The sequence below is a fragment of the Maniola hyperantus genome, chromosome 1, assembly GCF_902806685.2.
Source record: "Maniola hyperantus chromosome 1, iAphHyp1.2, whole genome shotgun sequence".
Lineage (NCBI taxonomy): Eukaryota > Metazoa > Arthropoda > Insecta > Lepidoptera > Nymphalidae > Maniola > Maniola hyperantus.
This window is the reverse complement of record NC_048536.1, coordinates 12,318,213-12,340,547: the sequence shown is the minus strand read 5'-3', so window position 1 is coordinate 12,340,547 and position 22,335 is coordinate 12,318,213. Positions and strand designations below refer to the sequence as shown.

General features: G+C 35.1%; 3 protein-coding genes across 3 annotated transcripts in view; 1 reads left to right on the top strand and 2 right to left on the bottom strand.

The window, feature by feature from the left end:
* Positions 1-860: 860 nt before the first annotated feature.
* Snx21 (Sorting nexin 21) lies at positions 861-7,788 on the bottom strand. Its single transcript, XM_034970963.2, has 4 exons — positions 7,405-7,788; positions 6,270-6,491; positions 5,263-5,456; positions 861-2,626 (listed from the first exon to the last, which is right to left on the bottom strand). The coding sequence occupies exons 1-4, from the start codon at positions 7,627-7,629 to the stop codon at positions 2,500-2,502; spliced, it is 768 nt and encodes a 255-aa protein (XP_034826854.1). The 5' UTR covers positions 7,630-7,788; the 3' UTR covers positions 861-2,499.
* Positions 7,789-8,727: 939 nt separating this feature from the next.
* LOC117996727 (uncharacterized) lies at positions 8,728-13,598 on the top strand. The gene is made up of 6 exons (XM_069499105.1): positions 8,728-8,779; positions 9,108-9,311; positions 9,549-9,635; positions 10,310-10,381; positions 11,098-12,211; positions 12,581-13,598. Exons 1-5 carry the CDS (start codon positions 8,728-8,730, stop codon positions 11,178-11,180), a joined length of 498 nt encoding a protein of 165 aa, XP_069355206.1. The 3' UTR covers positions 11,181-12,211; positions 12,581-13,598.
* An 860-nt stretch (positions 13,599-14,458) lies between these two features.
* Positions 14,459-22,335, bottom strand: part of JhI-21 (Juvenile hormone Inducible-21) — a 29,229-nt gene continuing 21,352 nt past the window's right edge. The window contains exons 5-7 of the mRNA XM_034970593.2: positions 20,288-20,411; positions 19,247-19,447; positions 14,459-17,461 (exon numbers count right to left, since the gene is read on the bottom strand). Coding sequence (XP_034826484.1) covers positions 17,054-17,461; positions 19,247-19,447; positions 20,288-20,411 — 733 coding nt within the window. The 3' untranslated portion in view covers positions 14,459-17,053. The remainder of the gene's footprint in view (positions 17,462-19,246; positions 19,448-20,287; positions 20,412-22,335) is intronic.

Sequence of the window (22,335 nt, the reverse complement as noted above, 5' to 3'; positions counted from 1 at the left end):
TTGGATCATGGTGGCTTTGGGAGATAACAGATAATAAAGGTATAAAAAATCTTACATCAAAGTATAAAGTGTATTTTTATTATATTTTCTTCAGAATAGTATTAAAAATGACGTCATGCATTGCTAGACACTTAGTATGGTGGCAACCCTCTGTCCGACACCTTTAAAGTTTAATAAATTATTAACGTTTAAGGTTGTCTGACGGGGGTGCCCGCGACACAATGTCTGTGTGTGTCACACATAGTGTCTGGCAATGCATGACGTGATTTCTAATACTACTCCGAAGAAAATATAAAAAAAATTGATACTATACTTTGTCGTAAGAGCTTTACACCTAAACTACAGGTAATAAACCTGGTATCTCCCAAAGCCACCATGATCCAAACAAACGTTCCTCCCAGTGTTGGGGACAATACGCAGATAAACTTTCAGCTTTTATAAAATAAGGAAGGTCTGGCACGCGCTGGCTCTCTCTCTATTACTATTTTAGGCGAAATACATATGATCTATTATTATTGCTATTAAAACTTTTCACTTATTACTTAAGATGTAGACTAGGACTATGTTCAAAATAATGATGAAAACTGCACTCTTATATAGGTATTTTAAAAAGTTTAGAAGTAATAATCATAGGTATACACAGTCAAACGTGTATAGCGAATTTGTTTTATAGTATTTAGAGTTTAGTCAGTAACCAGTTACATCTTCCAATAATAAACTGACTGTTCGTACTAAGCATGAGTTTACACCAAAAAACATTTAATATGTGAACGTTTGACAGGTCGTCGTAACTCGTATGTGACGAATTTCATAACTTGTTTTGTTGAACATACTCGTACATTTATTTTAACATACAATTGTTTTATAGCTTTTTCAAAGGTGATGAAATGTCAATCAAGTCCCTCTTCAACTCTCTTCAACCAATTAGTTTATACGACAATGCAAACGCAGTTCGATATGTTAACAGAAAATAGAATTGTAACATGTTTTATGTAAAATATGTTTCGTTAGTGCAAACTCATGTTTAGAATATATTTTAGCGGTCTTTTAAATCTTTCTATTATCTAATAGCTACAATATTGACAAGATTTAACATTTTTACATATACATTGTTAATACCCATATTTAGCAAAATTTCCTTTTTATAAATCGGAGCATCGAGAAATCTTATTAATACAATAATACTAAGTAAATCCATTTCTAAAGCTGTCTACTTAAAACTAGTGAGATATATTGATTTTTAAAATGTGTAATACAAAATAAAGGATAAAAACAATAAAATTGCAAGCAATATTAATTGAATATCTTACAGAAGATAGTTATAGATTCAATATCATCAGTTTTGTATAAATGAAAATAGGCTAAATGGAAAAAGAATATTTTAGTTCGAAATAATTAATAGTTATATTATATAGCTTACAAAAGTGTAAGACGATATAAAAATATAGCAGCCTACTTAAATACATAAAATAATTTTATAGATCTTGTTTTATATACACTAAAATTCGAGAAAATAGCTGTGATTTTTTTTATATGCCTATTAAAAGATTGCCTATTTTAAGGAAGAGGTTCTAGAAGATTACACACGATTTCCAAAAATTAAAGCTAAAATTGTAAATAAAACAGTAAAGACAAAATTGTAAATATAGAATAGCTACTTAATAGTTTCGTGTCACTACATACTTTTTTTTCTTAAATTTAAAATAATATATATTGGTGCAACAATGGGGCCGATTCTCTTGTACACAATCTCTAAACTAAATTAAATTAACAGGTCTAAATCTAGTGCTATCCTTTTCCACAAGCAACATTATGAAAGGGATAGATTTAGACGTGCCATTTTAGTTTAGTTTAGAGATTGTGAACAACGGAATTAGCCACATGCTCTACTATAGAATATAGACAAGTAATTCCAAACAAAAAAAATTGTGGGCACACTTTTGCATGGAACTTGTTGACCGACTGTTGTACCAAACTAATTTTTATGATTTTTGCTTTATGGAAAAAAATTAACGTTTTTCAAAATCCTGCGGGAACTCTTTGATTTTCCAGGATAAAAAGTAGCTTATGTGTTAATCCAGGGTATAATCTATCTCCATTCCAAATTTCATCCAAATCCGTTCAGCCTTTTTTGCGTGATTGAGTAACAAACATCCAAACATCCACACTTTCACATTTATAATATTAGTATTATGGAAATAATTATGTATTTCACTTTAAATGCATATCAAAAACGATATATACAATTTTTGTTCGGAATAATCCATCTAGAATGTATAGTATATTATATAGGTTGTTGTATTGGTGCCTATTTGGTTAAACACATATCTATGAACTAAATTGACAGGTCCCGAGGTCCATCTAACAGAACTTGAGATAAAGGCTAATATACTTTTAGTCTGGTTAATTTAGTTAAAAGATTTGTGTACAATAAAATACGCACCAGTGTAGAATGTTGTCTCATGAATTAAAGCATGTTTCCTTTAAAAAGGAACAATATTAAATACTTGTGTCCAATTCATCTATAGCTTCCATAAGACTAGGTACTGAGTCCACTTTCATTCCTCTTTTGCGAAGGGAGTTCAATTCCTCAACCAACCTCGACTTGTCACGACCCAATGTTTCCCTGTAATGGAGAAGACAAAAAATATAAGTTAGTAAGATAAAATAATAGGGAAAATATGTAGAGGTTTAGAGGGCAAAGTGATGCCCGAAGTATCATAGATTTAATAATTAACAATTGCATTAATGTTATATACCACCAACCATACAGTATCTTATCATCAGGCTTATATCAGATGTGGTCAGATTAAAAAAATCTGGTTAAAAAAAATGATGTGACATTTTTTCTATTAATAATATGATTGGTAAACACATCTCCTTCCGCTCCACTTTCGTCAGTAATGGGCCTATTAATTATGTATTGAAAAAAAACTTGTATCAAAAATCCTGTTTTTCAGTATCAAGATAATATTATATTTTTTGACTCATTTTGAGGTATAGTACGCGACAGGTCGAGATGACAGTCGGGGAAGGAACACCCCGCACACCCACACAGCCCCCGCGCTAATCCGGTGCAGGCGAGCGCGGGTGACGTGCGGGTGTGCAGGGCGTCCTCCGCCTCATACCCTGATTGCCATCTCAACCTGTTGCAGACTATACATATGTACATTCCCATTATTATATTTTAACTAGATGATGCCAACGACGGTTTTAAAAAAATCCCGCGATGACTCTAATTTTTATTACTATTCCCAACCATATTGGTGCAGTCATTGTGGTGTAGAGTAACTTTAAATATACACACGTACAAACTTTTGCCTTTATAATATTAGTGCGATAGTGTGATTAGGTACTTTAAATATTTAAAAACTTTGAGTCACGTCCATACTTAAAATTATGACTTCATAGACATATCCGTTGGTGTGTAGAATAAATTGAGATAACGAGCGAGATAACTCCGAAACAAAAAAAAACAGTTAGCCACCCCCTAACCTTGCCAACATAATTAAAAAATATATATTAATATATCAATATTTAAAAGAAAAAGTTTAATAAAGCTGTAACCCGACTACGGAATAATAGAAACAAAATTAAAAAACTGTAACCATAGTCGGGTTATAAATCGGTATAAATAAAATAAACTGACAATTAAGAGACAAGTCAGATGCTTAGTCATTGTCTTGAGTAAAATAAGTTTTCTGATGTGTTAGATATGCCTGTTTATTTAGTCTTCTGGCAGTTTCACATTAACGACGTTATAATTAAATTCAAATGCCATGATCGTGCGTATTTTTATCCTGAATTGACGGCATCCCCATTGGTTTTATTTGTCTGTCAAATTAGTATGTTTTCTTTCAGTAGTTGACAACGCACAGCTTTGCCGTAGTCGGGTAAAAATACGGCGTATTTATCAACAATCCATACTAATATTATTATAAATGCGAAAGTGTGTCTGTCTGTCTGTCTGCTAGCTTTTCACGGCCCAACAGTTCAACCGATTTTGATGAAGTTTGGTACAGAGTTAGCTTACATCCCGGGGAAAGACAGGCTACTTTTTATCCCGGAAAATTAAAAAGTTCCCACGGGATTTTTATGAAACTTAAATCCACGCGGACGAAGTCGCGGGCATCCTCTAGTAATTAATAAAGATTCAGATAAAATTAAATATATCTATAATTTTCTATAGATAGACGTTGGGGTCCCAAGGTGCTAGAATGGCGACCTCGCACCGGAAGACGCAGTGTTGGGAGACCCCCCACTAGGTGGACGGATGACATCAGACGAGTCGCAGGGAGCCGCTGGATACATGCGGCGCAAGACCGTGGCGTGTGGAAGTCCCTACAAGAGACCTAATGTCCAGCAGTGGACGTCTATCGGTTGATGATGATGATGATGATAACTTTCTACAGATTGTACCTATGCAGTCAATAACAAATCAGCTGGTTACTAATAATAGAGTTGATACATGATAGTAATAATATCAGTAGCATCAATCTTGATAAAAAAAATCAAAACAATGACAGGTCTACAACAGCTGTGTAGGTAAATAAAGATGAAGACTTACAGTATACTAAACACCAGACAACAATGAATATTTAATGGTCTTAGAAAATACACAGTAATTGGATTTGACTAAATACACATGTGAAGTTGTGTCAGCAGAGTTTCTGTTACATACAAAGATCTAGGGCTCTAGATATTATTGGGTATGAAATGTATATCAAAGGTATGGGTACAATCCACGTCCTTTGTTAGTTTTCAGTGTAATAACCACTTTAAATTATCGATTAAACTAAAAAAGTATGTCATTATGATGTGACGTCACATTCCATGATTTCATAGAATATTGCATACTAACTGCGCGTTTTGACGTTTGATAAAAAGTTACTGATTTGACTAGTTGTCAAATAACGTATTCAACAAGTATTAAAAATTATGAATAAAACGTGAAGATTTTAGTGGTGAAAACATAGGCCTCCTATTTGGGATATGGGGATGGAATTCTGGGTACACACTTCTAACTTTAAACAATTAAATATCAATTACGTTAATGGCGAAGGAAAACATTGGAAACATGCATGACTGAAAGCAACCCGCCTCCATAATGTTCTCCAAGGTGTGTGAAGTCTGCCAACCCTCACTTAGCCAGTCTAGTGGACTATGGCCAAAACCCTTCTCATTCTCAGAGGAGACCCGTGTATGCCGGCGATGGGTTGACAATGATGGTTGATTAATAATATATTTCTGTGGTTTACTTACCATATAGAAATGCATGTATGCAAAAGCGGTACGTAAATGATCAAAAGGTCAGAGTCACTGACTGCTTCGTATCTCCTCAGTGCTAGCTGAGCCCACTTTTCCACAGGACCAGCCAGCGCCCCACTGCTGGCACCAGCACATGCCACTATCCTACATAGAACACTCAACACAACCCGAGATCTGTCCGTGTATACCTGTTAAAAAATAACATTAAAAGCTCTAACTATGGTAGTAGAATTATCCAGTAAAACCTAAGATTTACTATCTTAATGGTAAAAGTACGAACTGTGCTGTTATAATATATTTGTTATAACAAAGAATTGTTAATTTCAAACTTTTAACAGTAATACTTCAACAGACATATATGTAGCATATAAATTCAAATTTATTTTTGGTATTATTCAGACTTTTACATGCATCTGAAGTAAAACCTATGATTTTTCAAATGAATGCTGACTTTGAATGGACTTTCATCACTAAGACTTGGTAAATCTTAAGTACTGCAGCAAAATCCCAACCGTAGTTTGGGGTATTACTGTCACATAATGTAAACACACTTATGAACAAGTCCATGTAACTTATACATTATTTTCTTAAGTTTGGTTTGTTGTTTGTTGAGTTATAAGTTATAACAACAAATCAATAGCAAAACGAAAGTCCCTTGTATGTCATGCAAATCTTTATTTTGAAATGACCAGTTCTTTGGTTAATTCTGTCCGGTTGTAATGATTTTAATATAGTTTGGAATGCTGATTTTACTGAAGAGAAGCCCATAGAAACTTAACAGTTAGGTACTCTTATCAAAAAGAAACATTTAACTCTCTTACTGTGGACAGTTGAATAAAAGAATAAAAGAAAAAACCACAATTTACAAACTTTCTACCAATACTTATTTACTTATTTATGCGCTCAATGTATGTACTGTTTTGCACCCTCTACCGACTTCAATTTCACTTAAGTACACAAAATATATTAGTGTATAAGAGAACTAAAACAAAAAAAATTACCTTATTCAATAACTTAAAACTTGTCTCTAATACAGATAAAGCTTGATCAAACTTTCCCTCTTCAATTAGTCGCTTAGCATCCTTCAATTCAGCTTTCTGAAAGAATGCTATAGCTGCAGGGGAATCCCTTAATCGTGACTCACTGGCTACTATATTCAGGAGTGATTCAAAAGCTGCACATCTGGTTGATATTAAATTTGCATCAAAATTGCCAACAACTATCTGTAAAATAATAAAATTAAAATAAGTAAGTATTTTTAGTACCTAATGCACGTGGCTTAGTTCTAAAAAAAAAACTTTTGAATTTCCAGTGTTTCTAGTAGAAATGCTTTTATCAGACATTAAAGTTAATTATTTATTTACTAGACGATTTCATGACTTTAGCTGTATGGATTTAGGTTTTAAAAGTCCCATGGCAACTCTTTGATTTTTTGGGATAAAAGTAGTCTATTTTATATCACTCTTCAAGTTTTTGATTACTATATTCATGCAAAAATCACATCAACCCATTGCTCTGTTACAGTGTGATTGAAGGACAAACAAATACACTTTCCATATATACTCAACTACTAGCTTATTCCCACAATTAGTCTGCTTGGATTAGACAAACTTCAAACCTCTATTTTACCCCATTAGGGGTTCAATTTTCAAAAATCCTTCCTAAGGGGATGTCTACATTATAATGACTATCTGTAAGCTAAATTTCAGCCCAATCTATCGTCTAGTTTGAGCTGTGCATTGATAGATCAGTCAGTCAGTCAGCCATTCCTTTTATGTATATCACAGATATTGGTAGTGATATTTATTTTATAGCTTATAGGTAATATTTTCTAGACACAACTCTATAATATGAAAGAACTCGAAACATCTATAATTTTATAAGCAAGACAATGTAGCGTAAAATGGATAAATATTAAAATATTCTATTGCAAGCCATATCTTAATCGATTTTTCATTAAGAACAAAAGCAAACTGCAAATTCACTATTGTATAACTTAATTAAGTAGATAGTTTTGTAACTGTTCAGTAATTTTCCTTACTCTATGTAATAATTTCTAACAAACATAGCTAAGGACGATAGGTACTGAGGCTAACTAATAACAAACAAAGTTTATTTACACAAATAATGACTCACTTTCCGCGGAAATGATACATTGTTCATCAAAGTTGGATACTCTTTTCTTAGCCCATTGTATAAATCCAAAAAGTGCGTGTATCTCCTTTCTACATTAGCAGGATCACGATCAAATACCAGTGTATCGCAGGAATCCTGTCTGACTTGTAACATGTAAGCTACAAATTTTTTTTCTTTGTCGACGCCCTCCACAGTACGCGAAGACACTATTTTGCACGTTAACATTTTACTATTTCGTTCCTACTGGTTTTATTTGAATATAGATTGAGATATTTACATTTATAACTACGAAATTGGTCAAATATCACAAATATTCTTAGTTAAATTGATAAATAATAATCACACTTTTACAAAGTGTTTAATCGTGTTGATCACTGATGAAAAACAAAACTCTTTGTTTATTTCAAATCACTTGTCATTTTGAGTATTTGACACTGACACTGACACTTGACATTCACAGTGCTGCCAACTGCCAACCATAGAGATGTGCCAACAGCCTATACATTCCCAACCATAGATTATTTATTGGTCTCGCTTAGCTCTTCTCAACATTTGATATTTTAACGATTTTCAAAACTCTCTCCATTACCAAAATATTAACAACTAGATGATGCCCGCGACTTCGTCCGCGTGGATTTAGGTTTTTTAAAAATCCCGTGGGTACTTTTTTATTTTCCGGCATAAAAAGTAGTTAGGTACCTTCCTAACTAGTTAGTAACTATGTCCTCTAGACTTTAGAGTGCGCAATCCACAATCCGTAGTTCCTAGCATGGTATGCTATCTTAGAACTCTGCTGCTAAACTAGATTAATAGCGCCATCTAGGAGCTGGATTTAGAAATAATGTTCCATGTAAGTCATTTTTAATGACAGTGTTAACATAATAAAAAATACTCAAGTTCCAATATTGTGAAAAATTAAATTAAAAACATACTTTCTTTTTATTTGGAAAAAAGAAATATTCAATTATTATAAATTTTGCTAAAATTAAGCTTTATTTTTAAAATAATAGTTAAATGTTCTTCAAATTCTAGATTTTCATATCTATGGTCAAGAAAACTGGTGACAAGTGTCAGAAAAGTTTGAAATTTGAATTCATTTCATAACGAAATTCTACGGTGGTTCTACAGTTTTGGGAGTAATTTTATTTGATATTAAAGATTTCACGACTTTTGCTTTGCTTTCGGACTCCGACGATCCCTACGTTTATTATTTTGGCTTGTTTTTTGGACTACTGTTTCTTGTGTAAACGATAACTTGGCTTTCCCCCTGAACTCTGTTGCAATCTGATTTTGTTTAGTGGTTTAGAAGTTTAGATTTGTAAAATGTCTCAAAAAGTATGTTGTGTGCCTGGCTGTTCAACTGTTGCAGGTGATGGTAAGTAAATTCGTTCTGTTTTATATCAGAAAATATTGCTTGCTGCCTCATATACTCAATTGATTCAATCGGAAGATTGCCCTTGAAAGTTATCATTTCAAGGATGCAGTGATGCAAGGATGCCTTTTTGACAAGATGCGTTAGCTCTAGCACCACAGTTTTGTTTAATTGCAAACGTGAGATGTAGGTACTAAACCCTAAAATGTTGATGTTTGAACAGTGACTTAATGTTTTTAGCACTTTTCTCAATAGAAATAAGCTATTAGTCGGATCACTATAATTAGATAAGCTTGATGTTTAATATCTTTACTTCATTATGTATTTCCAGGTATCTCACTGCACCGTTTCCCCAACCCAAATCAGCACATTGATTTGTTTCAAGTGTGGCTGAAGAAGATTGGGGGTCATGTAGCGGAATTAGATAAAGATTACATTTACAGCAACGGAAGGGTCTGTCGTAGACATTTTGAGGACATTTATTTGTACCCAACAAAGTTGTGTTCCCTAGCCATCCCATCACTCTGTTTAGCAGGTTGGTTAGACATTTTTAAAGTACCTTTGTAACTAGCAAATATTGTCACTTGCTAATTGGTATATTTTAGATATTATGTAACTTGTCACAGAATATCAGATAGCTATGGTTTCAAGTTAATTATTTAAAAGAACTTTTTATGTAGAAACATGGACAAGTCTTACTCTCTAATGTGAATAATTCATATCTCAATGTATTTACTTTATTATGGTTTTGATATTGATATTTTTATTTTAGAGAATATGGCTGCTGCTGAAGCAATAATTGTTTCTGAACCGCATACTAGCTCCAGTTTCATATCAAATGAAATGGAAATGGCACCAGGTAATTATAAATCTTAAATCTAAATATATAAAAGGAAAAGGTGACTGACTGACTGACTGACTGACTGATCTATCAACGCACAGCTCCAACTACTGGACGGATCAGGCTGAAATTTGGCATGCAGATAGCTATTATGATGTAGGCATCCGCTAAGAAAGGATTTTTGAAAATTTAACCCCTAAGGGGGTGAAATAGGGGTTTGAAATTTGTGTAGTCCATGCGGACGAAGTCGAAAGCATAAGCTAGTACCCTATAATTTTAAATCGCCTTTAAGTTTATTTTTTAACATGGCAGATATGTATATGCCATACAATAGGAAATGCAAAAAAATAGTGTTTTTGATTTACATGATCATAGCATTTCAATTTAATTAGATACTAATAGAATAGTGTAGTATAACTTAAATGAACTACTGATGTGAAAGTTTGATACCTTTCAAATCAAACATCATTTTTTCATTTCCATTGTTGGTAGCTTTAGTATTAACTAGTGACCTTACCTTCGCATGGGTAGCTTATTACAGTTTTCATGTGGATCTCTAATTTTTTGAAAATAAAATATAGCTTATGTTACTCAGGAATAATGTAGATTTCTACTTGTAAAAGATTTTTTTAAAATTGGTTGGTATAGATTATCGTATTATTATCTCATGTGTTATTTTTGGTATTTTGCAGGACTTGTTGCAACATCAAGTAAAGCAGTACCTGCAGTTGCTATTAAGTTAAACTCAAAGGACAATTTAAAAGGTATATCAGAATCCTTAGTTTTAAACTAAAAAGTTTTTATAACTTACTTGGCTTAGTTAAATATTATAACTTACTGTGGTGATCATGCCATGCTTCATACTCTGTCTGTAGCAGACACTTTTAAAAACAAATTCATGTGGACAAAGTCTCAGGCATATCAAGTTGGGATCAATATTTTTTCTGCCCCAAAAATGCCAGGTTGTCTAAATAACTCTGTATAATATGACTTCAAGACAACAATTTTATACACGGTCAGAAAGACTAGCAGCAGAATAACAGTAAAAAAAAGATTCCGACGAATTGAGAACCTCCTCCTTTTTTTGAAGTCGGTTAAAAAGGCTCTATTTTGATAACCCTAAGAATTTATTGCTCATTGATAATATCTTTAGTCATGATCAACTCATTGCCAGCTTATTACTGAGCATAGGTCTCCTCTAAGAGTGAGATGAGTTTAGGCCATCGTCTGCCATGCAGGTTTCCTTAAGATATTTTTTCGTTCACCATTAAAGCAAGTGATATTTAATTTCTTAAAATGCACATAACTCTGCAAAGTTAGAATTGATTGCACCCCCAACCTGTCGAAAAGTCATAGCTACTAGGCTGTCACCGCTTTTTAACATAATGGTTATACGATTGCACTTAATGACGAACCATGATTAATCATGATGGTACTTAATGAACAGCAATTTTTAATATTTGATGTCATTTACTTTCAGCTAAGAAGTGGGTTCTCACCAAACAAGAGAAGGAACTCTGCAAAGAAATTTCAAATATGAGATATCAATTAAAAAAATGTTGAATACAGAAAGACTACTTTAAGAAGAAGGCTGCTTTTAAACTTAAAAAGACCGAAGCATTTGAGCTTTTGATGAAAAATATGAGTGAAGAGACAAAAACTTTTTTTGCTATGCAAGTCACTCAATTTGGAAAGAAAGCAAAAGGAAGACGCTTCACAATTAAAGAAAAAATTCTTGCCCTTGCATTCTACAAGCGCAGTCCAAAGGCATATAGGTTTCTAAGTTCTTTTAGTGTTTTGCCTAAGAGAAAAACACTTTCTACTTTATTACAAAAAATAAACCTCAAGCCAGGTAAAACCGTGGAATTATTTGAAGAATTAAAGAAACCTGTAACAAAGTTAAATGACAACCATAAGTTTTGTACGATTATCTTTGATGAAATGGCAATTTCACCAAATTTAGCCTACTGCAGAAAAAATGATGAAATTATTGGTATGGTGGATGACGGTGAGGAAAAAAAGAAGCAAATTTGTGACCATGTTTTTGTGTTTATGGTGAGAGGTATCATAAAAAGATTCAAACAACCAGTTTATTTCACATTTTGTAGAGGCTCTACTAAAGCAGACAGCTTAAGGCACAAATAAAAACTGTCATAAAAGAAGTAGAAGCCACAGGTTTAAAAGTTGTGGCCACTGTTTGTGACCGGGGGCATCAAACCGAGCTGCTATAAACAGTTTACTAAATGAGACTAGAATAGAATATTTAAGAGACAACAAAGAATGGACTGGTGGGTTTTTTGAATTAAATAAAAAAAAGATTTTTCCTTTATTTGATGCACCCCATCTGATGAAGGGTATAAGAAATAATTTGTTGAACAAAAATTTAATGTTTACCCAAGATGGGAAGCAAAAAGTTGCAAAATGGCAGCATTTAGAAGAAATGTACCACAGGCAGCCAGGTTATAAAGGTGTCCGCTTGGTGCCTAAATTAACGGCGCAACATGTTGTGCCCAAACTAATACCTAAAATGAAAGTGAAACACTGCACTCAGGTATTCAGTCGGACAGTCGGCGTTGCTCTTGGATATATGGCAGGTACCTACTTGATTTGTATACTGATGTACATTGCGCTCTTTACCATTGTCAAAGTTGGTGGATTTTACTCTTTATGCAAGGTTTTCTACTTCATCATGATCATCATGATCACTCCACCGCCGGGTCACTACAGAGTACGGGTCTCCTCTTAGAGTGGGAAGGGTTTTGGGCAGTCTATCACGTTGGATCCCTGAAGCCCTGGATCGAACCCGTGACCGCCGAGTAGGAGACGACATCATAACCACTAGGCTATCCAGCTTATTTGTGTATTGTGTTCCATTCTTATTAATTAGTAGAATAGAATATTTTAATTTTTACTTATTATAATTTATTTTATGAGTATTTAACATGTCCTTTTATTCTTTTTAGATTGTGGGCAACTTCCAGCTGAAAATAAAGACACGGCCGATTTGTTAATATTGATGGACGAATTATTTGATTCTGTAAATGGGAGTTACAGCAAAATAAGAAACGGTAAAATTTATAGAACTGCTGTAACTCCCAAATCTCCTCATCACCAGTTATGGAGAAAAAGTTTGCCAGTATTGAAGTCCATGGTCTTTGTTACAAAGGATGGGAGAAAAGCCTCTGTTCCATCAATTTCGAGCTGGATAAAAACAATTGAAGGGTTCCAGTTATTAATCAATCATTTAAAGTCCCTCAATGTAACTTCACTTTTGTTACGACATTTCAATCAGGACCCCTTGGAAAACTTTTTTGGTGCAATAAGAGCACAGGGCCATTCAAACAATATGCCAAATGCATATGGGTTTCAAGCAGCATATAAGACGTTAATGGTAAATAATTTAACATCTCCTCATTCTGTCGGGGCAAATTGTGAAAAAGATGGGGACTTTTGCCTAAACAATTTAAAAAATCTTATTAAAAGTAGCGAAAAGAGTAACGAAGAAAACACAGAAAATATAGAAATAGATTTTAATGATTTGAACATTGAAAATATAAATACAAATAAACTAATTGAAGGCAAATCTCCGACAGATGTAGAGAGGTGTGCGGCAGTAGCATATTGCAGTGGATGGCTTGTGACAAAAGTGCAAAAAAAAGTTTTCAAAAGTTGTCCTGAATGCATTGAAGTGTTTAAAAGTAAGGAACTGGAGGCTTTTCATAAACATATTAAAATTAGCGAATACAATGACAAAGTATGGCTATGTTATCCAACGAGAAACATTTTTGATTGCTTCGCTGAGATCGAAAATCACGTAATTGAAATTTTGAAAAACAGAAGTAATAAAAATAAAATACAAGAGTACGTAAAATTAATACTATTATCAAATATAAATTTTAACTTTATATCATGTAGCTCACATAGAGACAAAATTATTAATTTTTTGACCAAGGAAACTGTCATTTTTTTATAAATAACTGGTGCAAAGATATTAATTTTATTTTAAATGGAAAAATTCACTTTTTTGATGCAAGAGATCCACTTAAATGTGATGCTGATATTTATTATAAAAAAAATAAATTGAAAAAGTTTAAATAACTTATAATAAGTTGTGTTTAATTTTTGAATTAAATTTGATTGGCGGGAGTTAAATGCCATTGTGATATTGGTAATTATCAGTATTGCCAAGATAAGTACCATTATCCATTCAAAACTCCCGCAAATCAAACACCACATTCCTACCTAATTTAGAAACTATAAAGTATGTATATAGGTAGGTATATATACTGGGTATTGGCTGTATTTAGTACCAAACCCGTCTCCTAGATGGCGCTTTTCAAGTGGGCGCCTTGACGGCCCGACTTACCAGTCTATCTCCTATATACACTGTAGTCTGTGGTTCCTAGTCTAGAGAGTTGCGGCGGACACGGAAACGGGAAAATCCATAGGTTTCATCGTCCCAAAATTGTACTGATGAAGGTACAGACATGGTACAGACTATGCTCACTACAGACTCGATTTTCATAATCTAGCTAATCTGAATACCTATTGATCTGACTGTATTTTACAGCTATTTGATGCGATGGATTCACCGTGATGGGCCACCTTACGATAGCACTTAGCAAAGGAACCGAAATGGGGGTGGGATCGAAAACATTCACGACATTATTCTAAAATGGATTTTTAAATTTTTTTTATTGCGTTATAATTGAAAAATGACAAAAAAGAAAATTAAAAGGTCTTCACCCACCATTCATTTTCCAAGCGAAAATTCTGAAATAACTAAAAATAGGGGTTCTGTAAACATTACAGGAAAAATAAAACAAAGTCTTTAAGTAGGTATATATATTTATTAAGTATATTATATGCATTTATTTTGTTGGGATTGTGGATTGGGTAGGTTATAGGTAATAATTAACCAGATAACAGATCTTTATGTAGATAAGTATTTTTTTCCAAGCTAGGTAACGAATCCTCAATGGACAAGTCTGACTCACGTCCTATTTTAGTGAAACCTTTAACTAATATGGGATTAAATAATAAATAGACATATTATAATAAATACCTAGGTACTTGATATACTCTGCTGCAATCACATTTACTAATTTATTACTAACATGTCAGCCTGCATTAAGCATTATCAAACAGTATTTGACAAATACCTATATTATGTTACATCATGTAGGACATAGGCATATAATGTTAAATGTACCATTATAATTTGTAAAAGGTCACTACATATTAAATTACATACATCTTATATTGCATAAATACATAAATATGCTTTCTTGCAGGATGTAGTTACAGTGTAGGTAATATATTGGTATAAAACAATATGTATTAGGAATTAATAGCTATGTAGGTTTTGATTATTTTCACAGACGTTATCACAAGTTACCTATTATCATTATACCTAAATAAATAATAATAAAATGGATATTTTTACTTATTATTATAGGAATGTTATATATAACGAAAGTAAACTACTAGCTTGAAAAACCGATAGACGTTGGGGTCCCAAGGTGCTGGAATGGCGACCTCGCACCGGAAGACGCAGTGTTGGAAGACCCCCACTAGGTGGACGGACGACATCAGACGAGTCGCAGGCAGCCGCTGAATTCAGGTGGCGCAAGACTGTGGTGTGTGGAAGTCCCTACAAGAAATCTATGTCCAGCAGTGGACGTCTATCGGTTGTTGACGATGATGTATACAAAATTATTATTTGCTTACCTACTTATAACATTATTTTACATTCAAGAGAGCATTGGATGTTACCTCACACCTAACACAGAACATTACAAAGAACGAAGATTAAATATAGAATATAGACGTCTTTTCATTGTAAGTAAGTAGGTACATATTGGTAGGTATATGAAGAAATAAATCTATTTATAAGATAGATATATACCATATCTATAAAAATGCATGCTACCGAAACGAATAAGTACCTATACCTAATAATTATATCGTATAAAATGTTTAATTAATTAACTAATTAATTAAATTCCATTGTAACATATTTTATAAGAATTTATTGTCAAACAGGGTATTTATTTGTATAGTCTGCGACAGGTTGAGATGGCAATGCGGGCGGACGCCCCGCACACCCCACGTCCACCCCGCTCGCCCGCACCGGGTGAGCGCGGGGGCTGTATGTGCGGGTGTGCGAGTCGTTCCCGCCCCGATTGTCATTTCGACCTGTCGCGTACTATAGGTACTTAACTTTTTTAGTAGGTAAATTTTAAGTAAGCCAAGAATCGAAAAAAAAAACTGGTTCCATTAATGATACAATGACACAAACAAATGTGTTACTTAATTTATAAAATAACGTGGGTACATACTTAGTTATATTTTACTAACTTAATCCTGCAACTTCGCCCACGTGGACTACACAAATTTCAAACTCATATTTTACACCCTTAGGGGTTATATTTTCAAAAATCCTTTCTTAGCGGATGTCTCCGTCATAATGGCGATCTGCATGCCAAATTTTAGCACGATCCATCCAGTAGTTTGAGCTGTGCGTTGATAGATCAGTCAGTCAGTAAGCTTTTCTTTATATATACCTATAGATAATGTTGATATCATATAACAGAAAATCTAAATTACACAAAAATGACAAAAATGAGCTGTAAGCAGCTGTGATATTCGTCAATAATAAGGCTTAGTTACCTAAAATACTTATGTAAAAATAATGAAGCATATTATTCGTCTCATAAGATCTCTTTTAACCGATATTTAACAAAGATGCATTAAAAAATTACAAAATAAGAATATGCCTAATATTCACTATTCACATACACTTTTATCAAAATTAAGTAATAAAATAGAAATAAAAAATATTTCTTAAATTTAGATATAATTAGCTAAAATGTTATGAATCTGTAAAACAATTCATTTTTCCAAAAAATATGGTCAATCGAATGCAGCAGCCAATATTCTTTACCCTTATTAAAATAGGGTAGTCCGTAGTCACAACATCGAATACAGTCAGTACATTCAATAAATAGTCTTAAAGCTATAAAATAGTCACACGCAATCGCGTTACCATATACTCAGTACATATTGGTCCAATATCCACAGAAGCTCTTTACATTTTGGTGCTAAAAACGCCAATAAGTTGGTAAATAAGTGCAAATATGGATACACACTCTCGGGAGTATGCCTCGCGCGAAACACGAACATTTAAATCGTCGCCTCGTTGTCACACTTTCTTCGTAGACTACTTGTTTTGCGCGCAATACTTCAGCAATAAAACCGATACACATCACACAGACCGGAAAAGAAGTGAGGCCGCCGATCCGACCACACTCTCGCACTTGCCCTGCATCGTAGTCTCGGGGAGTGTGGATCCAATATTAGGTACAACTTACAATTAAAATCAGTTACTCTGTACTCATACATATTATGTTCGTATACCAAACACTTAGATATTTTTATTTTACATCAGATAACTTTTCCGGCGAGTCAACATAAATACAAGAGCATAGTTTTTGGAGGAACCTTAAAATAGACCCTGAAAAAGTGTCATAACAATCAGGCTTTGTCTTCCATTTGACACATACATAGTATACTGGTATCCCAGATAACAGTATAGCTAAGCCAATGGCGGTATCCTTGGGATTAGTGATGGCTGGAATGAGGACCAAGCAGGCGATGGCTACGAGAAAAACGTACGGTATCGCGAGGTTGACCCTGATTGGTCGTGACATGTCGGGCTTGGTCCGACGTAGCCACAACATGCCGACCACCGACGCTCCGACAGACAGCCACAAGGTTTGTGAGAAGTAGTTGATGAGATCGAACACGTTGCTAGTAGTCAGCATTAGCAGTGAAAAGAAGCACTGTAAACAAATAAACCTTGCTTAGTTACCTATTTATTTAATTTTATAAATATAAAACTGTGTCAGTTTAATTCTGACGAAATTCGTAATTTTTATTTTATTCCATTAAAAGTTGACTGCAATCTCACCTGGTGGTAAGTAATGCAGTCTAAGATAGCAAGCTAACTTGAAAGGGTTGTTGCAGTTTTTATTACTGTCCATACCCCTTATCAGTTTTTACACGGCACCGTACGCTTCGTAGTACCAGTAGTACGTCGTATTGTCGAAATTATTTATTATAATCGAATGATAGATTATATCTTGGAGACCAATATGAGGAAAAAACTGACAAGTAGGTACGTTAAAAATCATGTATAAAAAATACACAATCACTTTATCATAATTTTCTTTTTCTGCCATTTCGATCGAGCGATGACCGGTAGATACGTACTTTATAAAGTTTAGCAGTTTTTTAGTAATTCGTTCGGTAGGAATTGATTTTATGGTCCGCTGGAGGCATTGTTCATTTTTCTATTCAAAATGCATACTTGCCCAAACGTAAACGCTGAGGTAAAAGTAAAAAATGAACCAGTTTTGTTTTTTCTAATACTCGCTCTCAAAAAAGTAGGTACTTATTGGTAAGAGTTTGCGAAATTTTTGAAAACTACGTAGGTACGTATTCGTTTGTCTACGTGGAAGAGCGTGAAGGATTTCAGCATAATTTATGAACATGGCGTTTACGTACGAGCCAAGCGTGAATACAGTCACAAATACAGTCTGGAATCACCAAATCCATCCGCCGAATAGACTGATATTCGAACTATTGATTCAAATAGTATGAAAAAGCTCTTAAAGTCAATATGAGTTAAGGGATTAGCATTTGCTTGTCAATGTGAAGGAGCGTGAAGGCGACATGAACACGGCGTTCACATGTGAACAGAGGCAACGCCAAATCCATTGGTTGGATAAACGATCGCCGAATATAATGATACTAGACTTTGATTCTAAATGCAAGTTTTCATCAAATAAGGCCTTCGCGGCATTCTAGGTATCCACTGGCATGAGAAAATCAGTAACAACATATTTTTTCTATACTGCAAGGAATCATTACTAGACGAGCAGATCAAAAGTGGCAAATTGAGTTGGACTGGCCACACTTTACGCTACGTAGCGAACTTCAACAGCATCGCAAGTCAAGCTCTTAACTGAAACCCTCAAATTAGGAGAAAACATGGACAAGCAAACAAACTTCGCGGCGTACGGTTCTGGTGGAGATCGCGAGGTTAGGAAACGAAGTGAAGGGGTTTCCCAAGACCCTATGTATGGATGATGCAATACTCTAAATGCCCTTTGCCTTACTGGGGAACATCTTAGGATGTAAAAAGCAAAAAAAAAACTGGGCTATTGATTCGTATTCGAAAGAGATTCCGTGGACTGCCAAGCGCACAAACGTGTCTATCCTTTCGCAACTCGGAATCACTGCTCGACTCTCCTCCATATGTTACCAACGACTGCTCTCATATTTCGGCCACATCATACGGCGGGGGGACGACAGCTTAGAAAAGCTAATAGTGACTGGCAACACGGAGGGCAAAAGAGCGAGAGGCCGCTCACCAACTAGGTGGTCAGACCAGTTAAAGGGATCTAGCAGGTGAAGATTTTATCATAGTGAAAATGGCCACCAACGGGAGCCGGTGGAAACAGATAATCCATTCGAGGGAAGTTTGATAGGACCACGATCTTCAGCAATGAAGGAACGACCGGAGAGAGAGAGAGATTGATTCGAATAGTGTAAAAAGCTCTTACAGTGAACATAAGTGAAGGGATCGGCGTCTGCTTGTCGATGTGGAAGAGCGTGAAGAAGCCCGGCATGTGGCCCTCCTGTGCGCCGGTCGCGAACAGGCGCGCAGACGTGAACAACACGCCGTTCACGCCTCCGAAAGTAGACAAAGCCACGAACACTGGTATCATCCAGCTCCATCCGCCGAATAGTCGATCGCCGAATATCTGGAAAAGCAAAAAAGATTTTCAATTAGAGTAATTACTACTCATATTATAAATGCGAAAGTTTTTGTTTGTGGATTTATTGTCAACTAGTTAAAGATTAAAGACGAATAATTGTTATTGAGATGAACATAATAGGGTAGTGAGAGAGACAAAGAACAAAGAACTTAGAACGGATATAAATATACATAGATGGAAGCAACCTATTCCCCCCCCCCCCCCCCCCCCGAAACATGCAGCATAAGTATTAATAGTAGTAATAGTAACAATAATTAGTCGGCCCAATTAAGGCCAAGCTTCTTATTTTGAATTATAAGTGTGCTAAAATTTATTTTCAAAATATCTATGCTGGATCGTGTTTATTCTATAATATAAAAATTATTCTATGTATATTCTTAGTATAACATTTTATAATGGGTTTATTTGTAAGGCTGATGTGTTGGTCATCGCAAATCTCGAGAACAGCTAAACTGAACCGATTTCGCTATTTTTTTTTTTTATAATATTCCTTGAAGTACGAGGATGATTCTTACGGAGAGAAAAATTTAAATCGACAGTTAGGCGGAACGAAGTTCGCCAGGGCAGCTAGTTTTGGAATACAATTCAGATCGCATTTTTCATCAAAAAATTCACACAGCTTCGCAAGGTACATATCAATCTATTTTAAAATGTTAGGGCGTTTGTGCACTCATCCGTGATTTTATGGATCCGTGAAAAAAATCCGAATCAAATGTACCTACGTATTTGTACAACGGGTAGGTACTTCGAAGAATCACGGATACGAACCGAATAAGAATGAGTGCACAAGCGCCCGTACTCTGAAAATCCATTAGATAAACATACCGCGGCCACAGCTGGATTCGACATCATTTCCATCTTCGAGACGACAGCAAAGTAGGCCAAGTTTGCCATCACGTAGATAATGGTGACCATCGGCATAGCGATCCATATTGCGCGCGGGAGATTCCTGCAACGGACGGAGAATTTCATTATGAGCTCATTATTTAGACGTGCTTTTATTGAATCGGACAGGAATGTCAATGAAGACAGATATCGTCTTCTTCTAAATATATAAAAGGAAAGGTGACTGACTGACTGACTGACTGACTGACTGATCTATCAACGTACAGCTCAAACTACTGGACGGATCGGGCTGAAATTCGACATCCAGAATCCAGATAGCTATTATGACGTAGCTAGCAAGCAAAAAGCTGTGGGAGCCTAGTGGTTAGGACGTCCGCCTTCCAATCGGAGGTCGGGGGTTCGATTCCCGGCACGCACCTCTAACTTTTCGGAGTTATGTGCGTTTTTAAGTAATTAAAATATCACTTGCTTTAACGGTGAAGAAAAACATCGTGAGGAACCTGCATGCCTGAGAGTTCTCCATAATGTTCTCAAAGGTGTGTGAAGTCTGCCAATCCGCACTTGGCCAGCGTGGTAGACTATGGACAAAACCCTTCTCACTCTGAGAGGAGACCTGTGCTCTGTAGTGAGCCGGTGATGGGTTGATCATGATGATTATGACGTAGGCATCCGCTAAGAAAGGATTTTTGAAAATTCAACCCTAAGGGGGTGAAATAGGGGTTTGACATTTGTGTAGTCCACGCGGACGAGGTCGCGAGCATAAGCTAGTCATACATAGATATCATAAATGCGAAAGTGTGTTTGTTTGTTGGTTTGTTTGTTTGTCCTTCAGTCACGCCGCAACGGAGCAAAGGATCTGTGGTGATGTGATTTTTGCATGGATAAGTGAGAGTGGAGAGTGACATCCCAGAAAATCAAAGAATCAAAAGGACGAACAGACGGACCGACGGCGGAGGCTTATGAACATTGATAAGTACATTTCCAGAGTTCCTTGGATGAGCATAGTTTACCTACCTATTTACGAGTAGAAGTTTAGCAATAATGTATCTACAAACATTGTACCTATTTCAAGTTGACTGTTTGTACATTATTAAACTGGTGATTTGAAGTAATAAATAATAATAGACAAGAAAATCTATTCAAACATATCTATTATTCAATTTAAAGTTAGGTACTTAGAGGAAAGGATAATCAAAGCGTATAATTTAACCATTCAGCGAGAGAAAAGAACTGCCGACCATCCATTGCCATGAATAATGGATTCAATAAGACAAGTGCGAAATGCCGAGAGATACGGTACGGTAGGTAGGCAAAAGATAAAGATTTTTGCTCGTAAAACCTAAATATTATACCTACCTAAGCTAGCCGACTTGATGGCACTGTTTTGCTTATCAACCGTTTTCCTTATTTCTAAAGCATAACTTTTTATAAGGCCCAGTATGTTCACTGTCCATGTATCCACTAGCAATAACACCAGTTCGTTTTTTTATGGTTCCGTACCCGAAGGTTGCCAACAAGACCCTATCATATCACTATTAATAAGTTTCCGCTGTCCGTCCGTCCGTTTGTCTGTCAACGGGCTGCATCTCGTAAACCGTTAAATAGGTAAACGAAACTATGTTTTTATAAACTGTATGTTTGTCTGTCTGTCTGTCAAGAAACCTACAGGGTACTTCCCATTGACGTAGAATTATGAAATTTGGCAAGTAGGTAGGTCTTATAGCAGACATAAGGGGAAAAATCTGAAAACCGTGAATTTAGGGTTACATCACACAAAAAAAAATTAAATTGTGGTCACGAACTAATAATTAGTATTTTCAATTTTCGAAGTAAGATAACTATATCCAGCGGGGAATCATATGCTTTACCTGTGCATTCTAAAGCCGATTTCTATTTATTTTTGTGTCTCATAGTTTTTGAATGATCGTGCAAAATGTCGAAAAAATACGACTGTAGTACAGAACCCTCGGTGCGCGAGCCTTATTCGCACTTGGCCGGTTTTTTTTCCTGTGGTTCACTTTATACCT